The 21,334-nt window shown below is 38.5% G+C and overlaps 1 protein-coding gene across 5 annotated transcripts in view; it reads right to left on the reverse strand.

Moving 5' to 3' along the window:
- CCNY (cyclin Y) overlaps positions 1-21,334 on the reverse strand; it is a 120,608-nt gene that overhangs the window by 25,725 nt on the left and 73,549 nt on the right. The window contains exons 3-7 of one of the 5 annotated variants that reach the window (XM_071428656.1): positions 16,834-16,853; positions 16,456-16,543; positions 15,647-15,681; positions 5,035-5,135; positions 2,006-2,041 (exon numbers count right to left, since the gene is read on the reverse strand). In XM_071428656.1, the coding sequence (XP_071284757.1) occupies positions 2,006-2,041; positions 5,035-5,135; positions 15,647-15,681; positions 16,456-16,543; positions 16,834-16,853 (280 nt within the window). Of the gene's footprint in view, positions 1-2,005; positions 2,042-5,034; positions 5,136-15,646; positions 15,682-16,455; positions 16,544-16,833; positions 21,326-21,334 lie in introns of those variants that run through there. The other 4 variants (XM_071428658.1, XM_071428660.1, XM_071428657.1 and 1 more) reach the window with 4 other exon arrangements.

Raw genomic sequence — 21,334 nt, forward strand, 5'->3', positions numbered from 1 at the left:
ATACTGTCTAAAATGAATTATTCTCTGGAAAAGGAGATGCTTGACTCATTTTCTGTCAAAATGAACCTTGAGTCAAAGAGTCACAGTGGTTTCATACTCCCCATCCCCCTTAATGAACCACAATCTCCCATATACGTCAACAACTTGCTTTTCTCCTATAACAGCAGGAAACAGAACATATGTTTTGCTCTTGCTGTTTCAGCAGCAAGCACAACTGAGTGCTGTAATCACATTGTCCCACCATTCCCAAATCAGAGAGAACCCAAGACCAAACAGTTGTTTCACATCCCTCATTCCCGCGTTTCGAACTGACACGCATGAGCCTGGCTCCAGCATCACTGCTGGGACTGTCCCAAGTGCAGGCACAGCTCCTACCCACCCCAGGCACATTCCAGGGAAAGCAGCAGCAAGCAGTTTGCTGAATCAATCACCTCTCCATCCCACAAGTGAAAGGACAGATAGCAACTTTCCCAACAAAGTAACAGTCAGAATGCATTTGTTTTCAAGATGCTGACACAGTACTCTTTATTTTATAAAGGTCTGGTCTCTCTGTGTACCAGCTGTAGGTCACATTTGCATCAGGCTCTCCCTGGCTCTGGGTTCTTCCTGCTCACTTGAGAATTCTTACTGAGGTTTCTTACCTCTTGCAGTCTCTCATGTGCCCAATTCTCTCAAGCCTTTTACTCAGCTGCCATGGTACTTAGGAGAACACTTAATAATTGATTTCCACAAAACTTTGGAGTCTGATTATCTTTGAGATCTCTACTATTTTTTCAAGCATAGCAAAAACTGACTAGCTAACCAAACTAATCCAAGGACCATAGAAAAAAGAGAGGAAAGGAACCACAGATGGATAAACAAATAATCCAAGCATGACCACTCATGCCTTATTTCCTGGTAAATGAGATTAAAAGTTCAAGAGAAGATTTCACTCCAACTTTTGCTTTATATACTGTCATGTTTCTGTCCAAGGCCCACTGATGTCTCAGAAAGTCTTCTAAGAGCTTTCAGAGGGAATCAAGCCCTAAGCCCTTCTGCCCTTGTGCACATGTAAAGGTTTCTCTTGGGATGTCAGCCTTGTGTCAAGAAGTGTGATGGGCTCCAGTGACCTGAACCATGGTCCTGAATGACGTACCAGCTGAACTTTAAACTCATGAGTAATTCCTTTTGTTCTAGTTGGACTTCTGATAGTGCAGAAGAAAAAACATCTAAGTGGCTTGATAAATCAAGAGCTAAGCCAAGTTCTCTGAAAAGGCCAATTGAAAAACCATGGACACAAAAGTAACTTGAATTATTTATACAACCTCTCCTTAGAAATGTCAGGAAATATTATTTTAGGATACAGTGACGTATCATGAGGACAGGGAATTTAAGATACAAAAGCACAATTCAACATGAAGAAAACTCACATATGTGCCAAGTCAACTTTTTAGGGAACCTTTTTTCTATTCAATTTCAATCAACTTGACTGAGCAGAGATCTAAAACATACTACACCAGGAGAGATAAGCCAGGACCTGCTCTTTTTCTGAGGCATCTTGAATGACATCTATTCACAATGCCACTCTTACTGTATAATTCATGGGTTTTATTTCAAAATACTAACTGATCTCTGATATACACCGTTAACTTTACAAAGGTGCAGCTAAAAATACAAAACTGAAAGATATTATTCAGATTTTTCTACATGTAAATGCAACATATACAACAATGCAGAAGTGCTCAATGCATATAAAATCAAACACTAAATCATCACAACTTTTCAATGTTGAGCTGTAGTTCCACTTTTTACAGTATTTAATCCTCCAATTTTAATTTTCCTATGTGAAATAATATCTATATAAAATGCGTGTGTTTCTTATTGCTAGCCTGTAAGTTAAGAAAATGAGTATCCAAAAACATTTTGAAAGAAATAAAGCATGGGTTTTTAGGGTTTGAGCAGTTCACTTGTTTCAATAAAAGATTCAATAAAAGATTTTCAGCACAAGATTCCACTATTCACATACCTGTTTTTGATGTGGTAATATATTGCAAGAGCTACACTGTAAAGAAAAATACAGAGTTAATATCTCAGGATTGCCATACTATATTTTCTGTCATATTGCATGCAAATTTAAAGCCTAGCACAAAGCATGACAAACAGTATATGGTCAACAGCCAATTTTCTTTTGTTCGCTCTTAGATATCAGGAAAATTGCTGTAAACAGACAATTTAATAATATTTGTTTTGTACATTCCAACTACATCCTTTTTACTAGTAATTAAGTAATTTACTTCATATTATCATCATATTCATATTCTTATTTCATGTATCAAGTTGCACATGCTTTGCATTTAATGCCCTATTCCACTAAACCCCATGGTTAAACCCCTACTGACTTCCAAGGTTGAAGACAAAGCACCACAGGCATTGGACATTGTCTTTAGTTTTGCTGCCAGGTTAACACAAGATGTTTATATCACCGGTGGCTTATGACTGTATATTTAAACCCATTGCTTGTGTCTGTTTTTATATAGCTGCTCAAAGAGCAGACTCAAATACCACTCCTACAGTTTTATGGCATCAAGTTACTTATTTTAACTCAGGAAAGACAACTCCCTGAATAACTAACTGCATTATGCATTTCCCCTACTCTCAACCACACACCCAAGCACCCCTGTTTATATTCTGCACACAGACAAAAAGTATCCTTATATTCACAGAAAGTTAAGATTTTGATTACATACACAACTAACTGATCTCATTTTGTTCTCATGAGACGGAACAAAATTAAAACATGGATTCTTATTACCCTACAGTTCCCAACTCCCAGCTCATGCTTTACTCACAAAATATTTTTATTGAAGAATGAAGCTGAGCCAGCACTCTCCCTACTTACTGCAGCAGCATAAAATCAATCTAAGCTCAAGGGGAAAGATGGAGGAGGGAATTCACTGATTCGCTTTGTGAACAGTTTGTTACATCAGTGATTCACCGTAAGATACTTATGTCTTACACTGTTGGAAAATTCCCCATTTTTCCCTAAAACACCTTTCAGAGTCAAGTGGTTGCTCTCTGATTTTATTTCAGAATTTTTACATGAAAACTGAGATACTGCATGTTATGAAAAGAACACATTTGAGCTAAAATGCTAGCAGAATTTTCAACTATTTCAGGTTTGATTGTGGTTTTTTTTGAACAGCCATACAGTAGAAAACATTTTCATCATTAAAAGAAAATATAGTTTACTAAATTTTTATGAGCTTTTACCTACCTGTAGTAGAAGTTCTTAGATCATGCTTTCTAAATTTGGCCTTTTTCTACAAACACATATTTAAGGACTCAAGAGATAGGGTGTACCACAGACATGTAAAGATCACAGCTGTTACTCAACACAAGAAAAACCCACATTTATGAATGAATTTGATTTGACAGAAAGATATTCACAAAATGAATTAATCCGAAAATTTAATTTTAAATTATGCCCCTAGGAACACACTTGCAGCTCCAGTTCACTTAATGAAAGCAGATGCAAGAATCTTTGTGCACAGCTCTGCTTGGTGCCCATATGGTTGCCTTTGTAACAAACTGTCAAATTAAGTTTAGAAAATATTGACTATTTAGAAATCTGTATCAGAATCTGAAAGTCTCTCAGGGCTGCAAGACAGTAACTCACCCAAGTTTCATTCTACCTTTCATACACTGGTTCAGCTGGCACTAAGAGTGCTGAAATGATGATTATGGAGCTTTCCATCACCCTACCCCAGTCACCCTGACTGCTGCAGATGCTGCAGTGGATACAGTAATATTTTAAACACACCAGTGCTTAACATGACCTAGAAGAGATGAGCAAAATGCCTCCCTCTTAGATTTATTTATGTGCAACAGTAATTTTCCTGTAGAGAATGCAAGGTGTGGGGAAAAAATGAAGTTGTCCTACAAAAGCAATAATCCTACTGTCTCCTCACCCTTCAACCTGCCCAATGTGCAGCTGGACAGAAGATGCAGAGAGTTTGTGTGCCAGAGTTCAGTTTCTCACCCTCTGTAGACTCTTCTCAAGCCCTCTGAGCCCTTGCAGCTTCCAGCCCTCCCCATGCTGGCAGCCTGGCCTGAGCCCTGCACGACCCCTGCCCCATCCCAGCACGGGCTCTTCCAGCCCTTCTCCCCTCAACACACCTGAGTCTCTCCCAGACAATCCACCCTTTTCCCCACTACAAGCTCATCCTTCTGTGTCCTGAAAATGCTTCTTGGCTGCTGCACCTGAACCCATCTCTTCTTCCCATGAGCCATACCAGGTCTAATGCAAGAAGACACCCAAAACCCGCCCAAAAGGCCGCACTTATTCTGCATACAAAGGATTTTAGAGCAGAAGAGTATGAGATTCAAGGAGGAAAAAAGCCCAAACACCTCAGAAATGGAAAACCTTTTTCAAGTGTTAATCAGAAGTATTTTTAAGTTATTAGTGACAGAAACCTGAAGAAAAGCAAGACTATATTCCAGGCAGAAAGAGCTGACGAGGAATCAGGCATCAGTTTAACTACAAAACCTTTCTCCTCTCTTTTTCCTTTAACAGAAAAATTAAGGACTGTCTAAGTGACCACATTAGAAACTCCTTTGGATGTGTTAGTCTAAATAGATTTGTCTCATGTAACACCTCTGCAGCAGAGACACTGTCTTAATAAATTTTTGCATTTGTGTACACCAAGGTAACCAACCTACAGCCAACTCAAGAGAGGCTATCAGCAACCATTAACAAAGAGCACAAAATGCCTCAGCATTTGGTCTCTATTTTCCCCTTACTGTACAAAATGGAAATAACAATACTCTACAAATATCAACCTCATTTCTCTCCAAAAGTAAAAAGGCACCAGTGAAACTTAAAATGCTCATCTGAGACATCCCCCAGTAACTCTCAAGCATGAGTGATGAAATAAATTTACTACTTCAAAAACTAAAGCCTTTGAAGCTTGCTTAGTAGTGGTTCAGAAATATATATACATAAATACACACATAAAATGCAAGTGCTTCCAAAAACAAATAAATAGTAAAACCCACCATTTGATGGTATACTTGAGGTTTGGTTGACTGACCGTGCTGTCATCCAGGAAAATAGTGGAGCAGGAACTGTACTTCCTTCTCAACTGCCCAGGAGGATGCTATGGAAAACATGCAAAAGAACAATGGCAATTATGTAATACCAAAGCATTTTTTAGAGGAAATATAAGAATTTTAAAAAGACAAATTTCTGTCTCTCACAATGATGCACACAGTAATGTGATCACATTTGGAAGCAGTTCAGAAAGTTGAGAAATAATTAACAGTGCAAAAGTCACAAAAACCCCTGCCTGAGACTTGCTAATGCTTTCAAGTCCCAAATCCCCTGTGTCCCTCCTTCCCCAAAACCATGCAAAAATTTTTCTGCAGGCTTACTCAAATACACACATACACTTGGAAAGCAAAGATGAATAAGACCTATATTTTTGTCCTCATTCCAAAAGAGTAAATGGAAGAGTGAAAAAGAAATTGTATTAGCAATGAAGACCAGTTCAGCAACAGATATAAAACCATGCTTGCAGAAAAAAAAATTAAAACCCTAAAAAAGCTCCTAACAAAATGAAGGGAAAGAGGTCTTTACAGTAGAACTACAAAATTAATAAGGAGAATTCATTAAAAATAATTTATCAATAATAGATTGTTATAAGAAAGGAAGAAAACTGATCAAAGAACAGAAGAGTATAAGCAAATGAAAAAACCCCCATATCTTAACAAAAAAGGTTTTCAATACATTTCAATCCTTTTCCTGCACTACCATAGAAAAACACTGGAAAATTAAGCCAAAAAACTGGCATTTGAGAACTCTATTTCTAAATATTTTTTGCTGAGAGCTTCTCCATCAGCTGTTTAGAGTAGCCAGGACTCCACCAGGCTAAAGAGAACAGTTTCCATCACATCAGCTAATAGTGCTCTCAGTTCTTAATCCTCTTTGATTCTACCTTTGCTTATTCCATCTACACTAGCAAATAACTTGACCAAGAACCTATGTCAGGAAAGTGAATATCAGTCAAATTACACATTTAACTCACAACAGAATTAGTTTAAAATTCAGTTAGCATATCAACATGGAAATTTTAATTCATCTTACAATTAATGTAGTTTCCAGTGTTTCAGTGGCGGGACCAATATCAATCCCATCAGCAGAATTCACAGGTATTTACCAGCTCAGAGAACTGAGAATCCAGGATACAGTCCTGTGACTCCTACCTCAGGACATCTTCCCCTGCCCACTTTCCAAAACAGATATTATTACAAGTGCCAGCATCCATCAGCTCACCAATGCTCCACTTTCCATAGGCAGCTGACTTAACAGCATTCACTACCCAGACAGACTCCTGGTAAAACCTACACACAGCTAAGTCATATTTCTGTACTTCACAGCTATGAGTGAAAAACCACACAGTCTCCTGTTAATTGAAAAAAAACCCCAACATTTTCTGAAGCTGCCACAACTGTAGAAACATTATGTTCAAGTTACCTGAAAGCTTACCAACAAATTCTATCAAGGTCCTTCACTTGACCAATAAAATTGTTGGCTGAACTGCTTTTCTTGGAAGCGAAAAAGTGTACCAAGAAAATGAAAAACACTCCTTTTCAAAAATCCTTCAAGACTTTGGAAATGTACTTTGTAATACTTTGAAAGCTGACAATCCATCTACCTTGCAAGCTATTGTATGTTAGGCAAGAAAGAGAGAAACTAGGAGTACTGTGAATATTAACACCATAAAATTTATTATCTAGCATTGATTCACACAGAAAGAATTACTAGGGGACTGGTGATTCATAACTCTTACTCTACCACAGTTAAGTTTAAATGTCTGCATAAGTCTGTTGAGTACCTTGCACAGGCATGATAAAGGCAAAGCTACTTAAAAACAACAAAAAGGAGACTCTAGTGGCTGGAGAAAAAAAGGTGATGTACACACATCTCAGCATTGTTATTAAAAAAAAACACATGGAAAGCTTTCTTTCTGTATAATAAGTGACAACACGTTTTAAAGGTTTAGATAAAGTTTTAGATAAATATACTGGATTCATTCAAGGCAAACAAAATTAAAAAACAGAAAACTCTATAGCAACACCACTATCAGATTTCAATTTTCCTATGTAAACAGCACTCTAACATTTGACACACATCAATAATTAGAGCAATGCACCTCATTTCTGAAACTACCACATCACAGAATTCTTCTTGGATTTTCAGCCCACATCACACTTGTTTAGGCTTGGAACTTTTCACACCTCAGGAAAATATGTGGTGTCTCAAGCCTCACTTTCTGTTCACAACAACTTGGCAGGAAGAAGCCCCTCTCCTAGTCAGAAGAATGGTGCCAATTATAAAGCCAATTATAAATTATACACCCTTGGGTAAATATACACACACCTGTGTCATGTGAATAACTGACCTGTCAGGAGATCAGCATCCCCAGCTCCTACTCTGATGTCCAGCTGCAGCCATATGACATAGCAGATTTTCTGCCCTTTCCAATTGCTGGAAAACACCCTCAGTTTCATATTCCATCTTGACTAAGCTGGGAGATATCTGAAGTCCCACAGTTCAGTCAAACAGACTTTTCTGAGCCCCCAGAAAATGCTGCACAGGAACCTTCTCCATCCTTGCACAAGACAAAAGGGGTTACTGAGCATCAGCTCAGCATTCAGTACTGTCCTACAGACAAACTCCCTTCTGTGGCCATTGCAACGGGATAGGTCCATGACCAAAATTGTACAGGAGCTTCACACCTTAGGATTTCAAATCCATCACAGCTCAACACAAAAATGCTCCCATTTAGACAAGTCAGAGAGGCTCTAATTAAGAAAAAAACCAAAAGAGCTGAGAAGGACTATAGAGCTTTTGGAGAAAGTAGCCAAATCATCTAACGAGATCCTTCTATGGTTCTATCCCACCAGGAGGCTGGCACAGGGAAAAGGACAGACTGGGACACCTCCTTTTGCAAATCTTCATATGCAAAAATGAGCATAGGACACGTGTGAAGCCTTGACAACCTCTGCTATTACCAATATTTACTAATTCAAAGCACTCACTGATATGAAGTGGGACTCACTTGATAAGTATTTTCAGTAGCTACAGTACTATTGCTGTAGCCAAGATATTCCTTAGATGCCATGCCTCTCAACTTCAGCAAGACTTCCAACTTCATCTCACATAAAATTCCCAAAGGGCAAACCAAGGAAAACATGGCAGATAGAAACTACTTGGAAAATTATATTCTGGTCAGCTAGGGAACACTTGAAATTGGAAGGCTGAAGTAAGGGACACACCACAGAGGTACCAGTCAACTCCACAAAAAACAGTGACCAAAAACTTGGATCACAGTACCAAAGTATTTTTTATTGAATTTGCAGCTGACATTAACCTGCAGAGGACTTTTTTCTTTAAAAAATGCAATATATCAATAGAATTTATAGAGTTACCATGTATACAACAGAGTAGAGCACCCATCCACTCTGCTCCTGGAATTTTACGTCCAGTTTTTGACATTGTATTTCAAGAATGAATTTATTTCAGAGTCTGGAGGATGGAGAAGCAACATCAGTCAGATTTGAAAAACCTGATTTACAAGGGACAGCTGGCAGGCTGGAAAGGTTTTCTCCAGGAACAGAGCAAAAATAATGGCCTTTATTCATGTTGAAGGGAGTTACAAAGAAGAGGATGTTGTTCTCCATGGCCCTTGTAGATGGGATAAGAAAGAGTAGCTTTATGTTAACCTATGGAAAATTAAGATTGTACATGAAAGTGTGAGAAGAGGCAATGGCAGAAACACCCAAGCCACCACCTTTTTCTAATAGCAGGGATACTTTAAATAATTTGAGCAGGGATAGAATCTCCATCACTGAAAGTTGTAAAGAAGAGACAAAACAAACATAGGCCAGGAATAGCTTAGACACAGGCTTCTGCCTCTAGACAAGAAACCAGACTGAACAAGCTCTTGAGATGAATTCTGGACCCATCTTTTAACATTTGGTGGAGAGGATTTCTAGCTCTTTTCTCCAGAAGCAGTTGCTATTTTCCTCATTTGAACCAAGACATCCACTAGGAAATGCTGACAGTCATTATTCACAATGAATATGAAATTGGTGCTTGTTGGAATTTCATAACAGGAAAAGATATAGAACAGAAAACTCTGCTTTTTAACTTGATAAGTCTTTGACTGTGTTACAGAAAAAGCCCTAACAGATCAAGAATCAGTTTCCAATAATGCAGGTGTTCCTAGCTCCTGAGACTAGCAGTTGTTTTTCCTTTGCACAGAAAGTACTAAGCAAATATCACCACTTGATTTTCTTCCAGCTTCATCCTGACACTTTCCAATTTTCCAGATCCTGTGTGTTTTAAGATGTTTGAACTATAGGTTTTTACTTGAAGTTTACATAAAAACATTTGATCAGAAATCTAATGGCTTGGTTTGCCATCAAAATCATACAAACACTGCAGAATTGCTTCTAGGTTCCTGCTTTGAAAGGGATCACAATGAATTCCTAACTCTTTCACAATGAGAATGAACAAAGGAGTTAATTTCCCTCAGGAAGCATCAATTAGAAATTAAATCTAAGTTTGTGGGCAAAGAAGAAATGTTACTATTTGTTGTTTGTTAAAGTAGGCACTTCAGAGGGGTTTTGTGTAGAAACATTGAATGGATGGTGTGCACTGCCCAAAACCCACACTCAGAATTGACCTGAAGGGCCAGCTCTGGCCTCTTCAGCAGCACTAGGGTGGCTCTCTGCCCTGATGCTCAGCAGGATTCATTTGTTTGGGCACAACACTCCCCTAATGAAGTTATACAGCTTTTATACCAGCGCTGGCCCTCAGCCAGTCAGCTTCCAGTTTGGCAAAGCAGCTTCAGCCTTTTCCAGTGTTCTTTTGCACTTGTCCATCAGAAGATAATTTGGAGCTTCTGTACTACATAATGACAGTAGTTTCTCTGCTTTCTGCAGACCAGGTGTAAGTTGGTGCATGATTTTAAAAGGCCCTATTAAATAATCCTTTTCCCCCTGGAAAAACTGAGGCTTGCTTGCACCCATCTGTGCAGACATGCCCATTAGCTTCCAGGCACTAGAGGCTGGCCAAGATGCTAAAAGGCAAAACTGGCACATGAAAGTGCACATAAAGCCAAATTACAACAGTAAGCAAAAATACCAGGACTGCTTCTGACTTGGAAAAGGGAGGTTCCTATCTTGAGGATCTTCTGTTGCTTCAGGACATGATTTCGTTTTGACAACATTTTTCACAGAAGAAACATGATTTTACAGGTCAACAAATTACTTCCCAAATCAAGCAAACCATGCAACACAATTCTCTGCATGGCTCTGCAAAGCTCTGCACTTATTTTCATCTTGCATAATGCCAATACAGCAAAATTGTCTACCTTTGGTGCATTCACCAGAACAAATGTAAAAGGAAACTGCACCATTGTATGTTCATCTTCCTCTGCCAACAAGTACAATTTAAAAAAAAATCCAGTCCAACTACTCTTAAGTAATACCCCTTATTCCTCATGATTCAACTTTGTCCTCAGCTGATGTTTCAGCAATGTTTTATAATGTCCAAAACCAGCCTAGCTTAGACTAGATCTGTACTTGCAAGTTCTTGGCTCTCAAAGCTTGTCCTTACTCGTTTCAGCTATAGAAAATGATGTCAGCAGACCACTGAGCTCCTGAGGGGCTCAGCAACCATCAGTAAACTCCTCTGCAGCACATGCAGACCCTATTTAACTACTGATAAAGCACCCTGCTTTACAAACATGAAAGATTAAATATTTCCTTGACTGTTAAAATCAGCTCAAAGGCTTGTATTTACAAAGCGTGTAATTGCTACTGTTGTGCAATTTCAGAGGGACTTTACTACATCCCCAGCAAAGCAAGTATTACACAGCTCCTTGTAAAAGAGCTGTCCTGCATGTTCTCATTCTAAGTCCAAAGTTAGCTTTTGTTTCTCCCCATTAAAAAGTTTATCACTTCACATAACCTAGTGCTTTGAGGCTGACAGGAGAAATAAAATTCTTCACCATAGAAGACAGGAAAAGAAGCTAACTAGAAGACTTTAGAAAAACACATTTCAAACAGTAAATTTAGGTAAGCCATTAATAAAAGCCTGTTAATTTTAACTTACTAGATGCCTGGAAAGAATCTTAAGCTGCATCTATTAGGAATGGCATCAGTGTAGAGAATCTGCTAAATGGACCAGGTGGCCTATAAAGGCTCCCTCGAGACCTGCTTTTTGTGTGACTGTGCAATGGAGAGGAGCAAAGGCCACATTAAGGAGAACTTAATCTCTAGGAGAACTTCAAGAGCACCTAAGAAGTCTCTAATCTATCTTTCAGTTTATTTTGTTCTTCTCTTCAAGTAAGGAACATCAATTTAAATATCTTTAAGAATTTGGACAGCAATTATAAGCCTTTACAACAGCCAGCCTCAGGTAGTCCACTTGAAAACAACATTTCATGTTTTATGTTGTGTTTTGCTTTCACAGATTAAACTATTTTTCAGACTATATTCCCATTTCAGCATGGATCTTATTTACCCATTAATCACTAGTTGAGAGTGTTTGATTATCAGTCCCATGTCCAGTAGTTTTACAACAGAGAAGCAGAGCAGCCTCTTTATTCAATCTGACAAGAACATTTGGGAGCTACATAGGAAGCAGGCAAAAAGGCTCATGGATATTGTTCTTGCCTCAACATGTAGAACAAAAGACCCAACTGTTCTCTGCAAGTCCCCAGTACTGTGTCTGGGGAGAAGCTTCCCCTGATGGGAATTACTACAGGGTCACTTAAAAAGACCAGGGCTGTGACAGGAGTGTTGCCCAGTAACTTTTCCCCAAGATGACAAAAAAAAATTCTGGTCTATACATAGATGTTAACTTTTCTACTTGGAATGATAAAAATAGTATTAGGTTGCTGGAATTTAACATCCAGTTGCCAGGTAGCAGCAGAAGCCATGTCCAGATCCCCAAAAAAGACAATGATGAAAGGATGATGCAGATACAAGGCTGGCAAGGAGTCTCTAGAATAAAAAAATATGCCAAAGTGAGACATGATTTCCTTTTATTTTCTTTCCCTTTTCCTACCCTTTATCTTCCTACAGAAACATATGTGAAAAATATCCCTTATTTGCTCATAAGGGATATAAACAGCTTTATTTTAAGAGTGTCTCTCACCTAGAAGAGAAGTAATTACTTGGGCTAACAGAGCATTTTCTCCTTGTCTAAAAGGGAACATTTCTAGAAAAACTTGAAAGAGAAAACCTTTTTTCTCCCCTCACCCTGCTCCTTTCCTTTACAAAAAACACAGTAAAAAAAGAACTACCTACTGCAACAATAATAAAAGATTCACTCTTTTCTCCACCACCTCCTCTAAAAACACAAAACATGTCTGTCTTCCTGCTTGCTTCCCTTGTACAGGCAAAGACACTGATGCAATCTCTCTTCTCTGAGAAAGGAAACACCCCTATCTCAGTCTGCATCTTTATCCCTTCTCAGCAGCTTGACTAAGCAGATGAAAAGACATGTGCACACCAAGGCAGCATAAAAAACCCCATAAAATAACAAAAAACAGTGACTGCCAGTGCAGGCAGGAAGAGAAGGAAAGACAAAGGAAAGAGAAGCAGAGTGTGCTGCAACTGCTTAGGAATTAAAAGAGGCTGGAGGAAAGCAAACAGGTCAGGTACATGGGAGGTAGGGAACTTGCAGCATCATTCCCAGCCTGTCATGTGTCTCCCTGGGCTCTGTGGAAAGACTGAGAGATGGCAGCTCCTCCATAGCACTCTGTCACTCCCTCCTTTCATTTTTTCTCCACCCCAAAAAAAAAGAGCAGCTGCTGGCTTCTTCCATCACACCTACTGACAAGGTGAATCTGAAACATGGCAGCTCTCAGCTCTTGACAAAGTGTAACAAATCAAAGCAGGAGCCCACCATTTGTGTTTGGGGATCACAGGAAACTATTCAGGCAAATAAAATATCCTACAAACAAAAGCAAGTGAGAAAGGAAAAGAACAGTGGTGTGATCATGCTAAGAAAGTCCATTTTTAAATGAGGAAGAGTCAATACTCATTTTTTTTCATAAGTAGTATTTCAAAACTACACTTGTATAAATTACTATTCTCATCTGTTACTACACAGAATTTGGCAAGCAGTTAAAAAAACACCACCCAGCTTTTCTTGACACTTCTCTTTCTAACCAGCCCCCCATATCACTTGGGAGAAATCCAAATCTGCCTGCAAAGTAACCAGTTATGCAGATAGTGCAAAAAAGATAAAAATTTTTTGTTGCTCATCTTGGTTATTTATCACAAAAAGAGAATAAGCATGAAAAACAACAACAAAAAGGATGACATCATTGAAAAACCACAAAATAAAAAAGTGCTGCAAAATGGTGAGGAGTTCTTTTAAAAAAAGACAACACTAGAGAATTTGTCCTCTGAAATGTTTCCTCCAGAGAAGATGTGGGGACCCAGCACTTCACATCAACAGGGAAACAGATGAGCAGCAATAACTCCTGTTAGCACACACTGAGAAACAGTGCAAAAGAATTGATCAATCTACAGAGTACATCATAAACCACTGTACCATGTAAATAGAAACCATCATTTGTCACATACAACTGTTAAATCTAACTAATTCCTTCAATTTCTTCCAACAAGGTGGTCTAGAAAAACCATGATGGTTCCCTGCAGTCTGAAAATCTAAACACAGTTTCCAGTAACAAGTCACAGCTACCCCTTCAAAAATGATCACCCAGTTTGTACATCAGGTTTAACACACTGCAGATTTAGGAGGTGCTGAATGAATAATTACAGATGTGCTGAATGTACAACTTCAAGTATTACAGGACATGTCTGAAAATACAGTTTTTATCTGTGAGTATTGCCTAAAAAGCTTAACTGACCTGTAAAGACACAGACATGGTAAGGACTCCAGCCTCATAAAGGTTATTTTTAGCTTTGTAATTCAGAAGTACTTGATAAGTGCAAAGACTTAAGGTTGCAGTAAACCACTGAGGGAAGTTTACACTACTGCAACCTTAGCCAATATTTTGAATGGTACTTGTGAGGGGAAAAACAAAACAAATTAAGAAGTACAGCACTTGGCACATCAACTGCATATGCTGCTATACTGAGCTCCCAACAACACAACTCCTCAGTGACACGATCACCCTTCTCTTTTTTGTGCTCTGTCCAGCTTAATCTAAAAACACTTGAACCAGAGTTTGCACTAGGGTGCTTCCAGCAGCATCTGTACTAGTCATCTTTGTTAATCTGCTGGAGGAATCAGAACTCACAACACAATTTTTACATATTAAATGGTTGGTACTGAGTACACATGATAAAGTTGACAGGAACCCAGTACACTGGCTTTCAAAATAATTTTATAACAAGACAACTGCTCTGCAAACTACCCTCACATGCACTATAAAAAAGGGGAATGCTTTATAGGGGAATAGAAGATGAGGACCAAGAACATCTGCTAACCTAGTGAGGGCAGCTTTAAGGGTCTTGTAAGCCGCACAGTATCCCATGACTTCTCCGAATCTTAACTTTTGGGAAACTGAAAATCTCAGTTTACTTTGACAGCCATGCAGTAGTTTCAGAAATACTCAACACCAACCAATTCTATCAAAAAAGTGCAGCAGTCCTGCCCTCTCACCCCACACAGCAGTTCATTCCTGCCCTCATGGCTCCCTCCCTTTCTGCAGGTGTGAGCCCTGGAGTCAATCACAATTAGGAGCTCCACTTTAGCATTCAGCTGAGTCCACCTGCATTTGTGCCCTGATCCAGTTTATCTGGAGCTAGACAAGTGTCAACTTCAGCACAAAGAGATTAAGTGGGTATAAACCATATCTGTTTCAGCAGCTGTAGTGTCATAAAGATGAAATAGAGAAAAACTTGAGAGCTTCTCCCCATTCACCTTAAAGGCAAACAGCATTTGGTAGAAAATTAGTTCTTCCCCTTCTCAATTTCACTGAAGCATGACTCCACATATTTCAGCACAAGGCTTCACACACTTGGAACCACACTGGTTCCAGGTGCTTCAGCAGTACAAACAATGCTAACTGAGGTGAAGAACCTGCTCCTGTACCCAAAGCAGGCTACATGGTATTTGCTCTTAGCTTCACTGAGAATTGGATTCAAACAGAAGAGAACCAAATTGAAAAATGCCCAGGCTACATAAGCATATCAAACCCCCATCTTCGTACTCAGCATGTAGCACATGTCAAGTCACATTTACCTTGCATCAACACTTTAAAACAACTATGTAAATATCCAATGCTGTAGTTCTCTGCCAATGCAAACTTAGATACAAACGTAATCTAAAGTTTCAAGAGCTTCTGTAGTAATTTAAAAAATCATACCAACGTGTGCAGCTCTTTTTCCCAGATACCAGTTACCTATGTACACTGGTTGTGAGCATCATACTGTCTTGAAACCAACAGATTTGTTCCACTAACTCAATAGTCAAGGCCTATACTTCAGGATCCTGATGCAGAACAAACATGTGAAGCATCAGCACCCTCTCAGCAATGTGGAAATCACGTTGATAACTCTCATTTATAATATAGACAACAAGGAGAAAGCTGCATAGCGAGGCATTTTCACTTACGTGGTTTATATAGAGACTCTTGCGTTTTTCTCTCACTGCAAAAACACAAAATATGATAGAAATATTACATGACTATTTTTCCCGATAAGGCTTCTTATACACCATTTATAATAAAAAGAACAGGAGGCTATCTATGTGCAACATTATAATTGCTTTTGCACTAACCAAGTATATTTATATAGCAAACATAGAAGAAACATATCTGTATGCATAAAGGCATTTATGCTCACTACTGTGGTGATGGGTTAAAAGTCTCATCCATTTGGATACTTCACCAGGTGCTGGTCCACATGGGCAAGCCAATATGCAGTAAGCTGCAGTCCAAGGTAGCAGTGGCTTGGCCATTCTTCCCCAGTTTTCTGTGTGGGTACTCCTGAGCCACCAGTGCCTTCATCCAAGGTACCTTGATGCAAAATGGCCTACACTACTTTGCAGGTATGAAAGCACCTGAACACCTACACCACGGAGTTAGCAAATTCTCATCACAGCTTACTGTGCACTAACTCCCACAGAGAAGCCTTGAAACCATATGGATTACACCACTGCCCTCTATAATGATCAGGCACAAGCCTGAAACTATTACTCATGTTGGATGTAACAATGAAAATCTATTTCCTTGGTGAGTATGAACCAGTCACCACAAGCAATGGTTGCAAGTCAAAGCCACAATTAGCCAAAACAGTCAGAAAGTAAATAGCAACAAAAAAGGAGATAGATATATAAAGTCTTAATTGTCAGGAAAATGCTTGTTAAAGCTGATTATACATACTCTATTTCATTTTTTTAAAGCACTTCCCCAATTAACTCACCCCATAGAGAGCCTGCGGAGCTCTGTTTCAGTGAAAATACCACAGCATTTAGGGTACAACTCTGGAGGCAACTACCACATAAATCAAGCTGCAGGATTAAAATAATAATGGTTTCATGCTTTAGGTGATTAAATGCACTTTGGTGCATCATGATTTGAAAGCTATGCAAACCAATGCACTTAGCAAAATAAGAGTGTTCACAATGGTGGGATAGCCTGTCCATTCCCTGCTGGATGAGAAGCCATAATCTGTGATTTATTATAAGCAAGCAATCTCACATAAACAAGGCTGTATGTGTGAATACTGTGAAATAATTGTGTTTAATGCAGACATAAAATGAAAATAAAAAAATAAGAAAAAACTTGGAAAAATCCTTACATAATTTTCCTCCCAGGGAGCAGAAAGGAGAATCACACATGACAGATGTTAGCCATGTCACTTAGAATATGCTCAAATCCACAATTACGGACATTGTATAAGAAATAGAATTAAACAGGAACAGCAGAAAAATTCTGATGATCTAGTAAATTGTTAAACTGCTTGAACTCCTGCTAAAACACTGCACTACACTTAAGTTCCACACACTGCATTTATCACCAGCGAAACACATAAGACATCTACAGGGGATCATAAAATGATGGTAGGTACTTCTAAGAACAGCTAAAGTATCACATATTGCAATGTACAGGCAGTAAACAATTCTGATAAGCTGTGTGCAAACCTAATATAGTGCTTAACTCCAAGTTAACACCTATTAACAGTGAAATTTTGAATACAGTTCAGTATTTAACAGTTTTAATCACAAATAATTATACCTCATTCAAAGTTCTTCAAATCCTACAAAGACAGCAGGCACATATTCTCCAAATTCCATTTTAATGATTTTTATTCCCTTCAGATTTTTTCCTTCTGTATTTGTATCCCTTATTCAATTCCCCATAAAGGTACAACCCTCTACTATCCAAAGCAAGAATATAAGCTCACAGCTCAATCCCATTTACTATTTCCAGTCTCCAGAAGAATATGTTAACATATTTATACAAACCCTTCCCTTTTGCCTGCTCAAGCACTTCTTGTGCACATCTTTGCAAGCACCATGCTGACCTCCTTTCCCTGTCTCCCCATATAACAGAAATTCAGGTAGCCTGGCCTCTCAGGTGAGGCATTACAGGAAGGCAGCTGCTTCTTTCTGTGCTTCTGGCTCACTCTGCATAGTGTAAGGCTCAACTCTCTCCAGAACACATGCCAGTGGGGAGTCAGGCAGAGCAGACACCCATTCTGTCCCAACCATTCTTTTATAATCACAATCCCCATTTTCAACAAAGGGAAGCCAATTATTGCATAAGGCAAGATGACTGTAAAGAGGCAATTCCATCACTTGCCTTCAGTCAGTTAAAAAATGCTTTGCTGCTCACACAACTCAGTGTGGTCTGCAGCAGGCCAGACCATTATGTTAGAATGAACCAGCATTTTGCATCATCAACTCCTAACTGCAACTCCAGGATTTTGGGTTTCAGGCATGGGGTTTGGATGACGTGAAGCCAAACAGATTTGGAGTCAGTTTAAACAACACAAAATTTCAAAGTTATACTCTCAAAGTGGAGCCTGAGATTGTGCCAAATTATCTCAGTTTTCCTCAATCTGCAGTTGATGACCTATTCCTGTTGCTGCAGAAACTTTCAACTGTTATTGTTGAGCTTTTGCAATAGGAGGAATGTACCCTGAAATTAAAAGGGAATGAGGAAATATACACAGAGGCATCTTGCATGTACATGCATGTATATATGTATTTTTCATTGTGCTGTAATAAGAACTCTCACTGTGCCATAGACTCATAGACTTTCTATAGACTTATTTTAATGTCAATCATATCAGGATCAAAACCAAAATTCTTGATGATTACAATTATAGGAATATCTTGTGTTTTGGAAGTGGAATTCCCAATAATTGTTGGCAACTCATCCAATTCTGTTTTAATTTAGAAGACTGGTCCCAGCTAACATTAAAGACTAAAAGCAGCTTACTCCACTTCTACCTGCCTATATAAATACAAACTGAAAATATTTTTGTCCGAAGCCTATTGTTGCACTGATACTGCAAAATTTAGCCAGTATATTGAATGTGTAAAGCCCAATCTTAGAGGGGTGCAGCTGGAGCCCACTGACAGGAAACACCACTACCAGCACCCTGGAGGAGCAAACATTGCCTTCTTGCATGAAGAGGCAGTTCCATTGTTGGAGTGCTGTTTGGAAACCCTGGGTTAATCACACCCACACACTAAATAGTACTAAATAATAAAACCCACTAAAATAATGGGTTTGCAGTCACCCACAGCTCACTGGGCAAGCAGATGAGGCAGAACATGCATAAAGCACTCACAGAAGTTAAAAACATAACAGGCAATATTTTGTACCAGCTCCCTAAATAGGAAGGGAGCACATATGATTGAGTACCTAGAAAATCCATAAAAGCGATGGAAACACTTAGAAAAGCTCATCTAGCTAGGAATCATATTAATACTTATCGTGACTTTAACTTTTCTGCAGATTCATTGAATGCTCAGGTAATTAAGGATTCATTCAGACTAGTGACTAAGAGGGGCAGGACAATTTACATGCTTAGCACAGCATCCAGGCTTCACAGAACAAAGACAATTAGAGCCCACGTAATAAACCCAGATGCCACATCCTGTCTCATTCTATTTGTTGCTCTTTGCTCACATGTTGATCACAAGCAGGTCAAGCACAGCTTTGCCAGAAGAATGCTGTAACACTACCAGTGAGGCTCACAGAGCACAGGGCTACTAGAGAGCCAAACATGGAATTGTCTAAGCTAAGACCGGCAAGTCACTCTAGCACCTAGTGATGGACTTGGCCATTTCCCTTTGTAAAACCATGAGATGGACACTCACAGCCAGAACCAGATCCTGGATGAAACCCTGAATCCAGATGTCACTTGACTCCCTGTGTATTGTAAAATGTGCATTTTAAATGTCCACAGGTCTTATCTATAGCAATATTTGAGCTTACAGTCAACAGGAAGGTTTACCAGCCCAATAGTATTCAAGTAATGGAGTAGTTATTTCCCCAATTAGGTGTTTTCAACACAGCTAGCTCAGCTCTCCTCTTCTACATCATCTGAAGAAGTCTTGGGGGTCCCCTAGATTCCACAGCAACCTGTCAGATTACAATCCTACATGCCCTGAAAAATCCCTTTACTTTCCTCTTACCAAGCACTTGATTGCATTTTGGTTAGGCAGCACCCTTGAACAGTGTAGTAACTCCTACGGCCCACTTGGTTCAACAAGGGGCCCAAAGTACAGCCAAGCAAAATCCTTAGTACTGGAAGCTGTCCCACCAGAACACAATAGTTCTTGGCAACACATCAATAGATAAATGTTTGCAGAATCCTTTTATTTCTTTACAAACAAAACAGCCTTTGTATTTTTTCCGATGTATCAAGGACATCTCAACAGATCTTACACTCCCATTGATAAAACTTCTATAACATTTCACCAAATTCATTGCTCTTACTCAAAAATATGTTCTTGACATTACTTAAACTAGAACAAAGCTTCATAGACCAACTCTAAAATGGATATAAAGATTTTTATAAAATGCTTAAAATTAACTCCATATTGCTATAAATTAACTGCTCCTATTACAAATAAGAATAATCATCCAGTTAGGTCAAAATTTTAGTTGTTGAACTTGGGTTTATTTTGTCCTTTTCTTTCAACAAGCTGTAACAAGAAACAAGTAGCATCCATAAGGGATTAGACAGTTTCAAAACACAGCAAATTCACCATAAAACAGACATCAATCCTCATAATACAACTATGGAAATATTGCCATATTCATTTGCCAGACTACCCAACCAGATTAGTATGATAAATGGCATCCAAACCCAAATAATGAGGCATTGAAAGAACCACAGCTGAATTCAGAAGGAGAGTCTCAAGGTCAAAGGAGGTACTCACATAATCAACTCTTCAATTAGGGTCTAAATGTATATCCTCTTTGTTCTAGTCATGCTCAAAAACTAGCAAAAAATATACAGTAAGTGAAAACTACATGATTTTTCAAGTGATGTGTTTGACACTCCAATTTACTATGTAAATTAAAAGCAGCATTTATAGACAGCAAAAAAGAGGACAAAGAAATCATGCTGAACAGTCAGAATTAAAACGCAGGAACTGCTTTGAAAGTCCTGCTAGAAAATAATGTGTTTTGTATCCATTATTCATTTATTTCTAAACCAACATATCATACATGTCCAACAGGGAACAAAAGAGCCACAGTAAATGGCTTCTATTCTACTAACTCTGTCAGGAGGCTTGTTTAACCAATATTAATTTTTGAGATCATTTTGTCTATGTATAAAAAAAACCAACTAAACTCCAGACAAACATGATTATATAAAATCCATAACAAGAGGAGAAGAAGACAGAATGATGGGGTAGGATGGGAGTTATTTGGTTAAGAAAATCTAGTACTGAACTTATTTACAGTATAATCTATATCAGAAAAACCCTGGAATGTCTTCTTAGCTAATATAAACTGGTATTTGCTAAAAAAATATTTTCTACACATTTTTCAGAAGCCTAATGTTCAGAGTTAAAAAAAAATTTAAAAGTTACACAGAAAATTTTGGATTTAGAGAAAACTATTCAACAATATAACGATATTAAGCTTCATCCATATTTGTACTACTGATCTGACAAGACCATTAACTAAAGGTTTGATTACTTAAAACTCTAACAGGATGCCTCTAAATGCCTCTTTTTGGGGGAGAGGGGGCCATTGCATATTAAAGGACTATCACATGCATTCTAACAGAGGGTTTAGAGATAACTACTGTAATAAATTCAGTAACCTAC

Source organism: Agelaius tricolor, unplaced genomic scaffold (genome assembly GCF_023055355.1).
Source record: "Agelaius tricolor isolate 1412-34295 unplaced genomic scaffold, bAgeTri1.0.p SCAF_6, whole genome shotgun sequence".
Classification (NCBI taxonomy): domain Eukaryota; kingdom Metazoa; phylum Chordata; class Aves; order Passeriformes; family Icteridae; genus Agelaius; species Agelaius tricolor.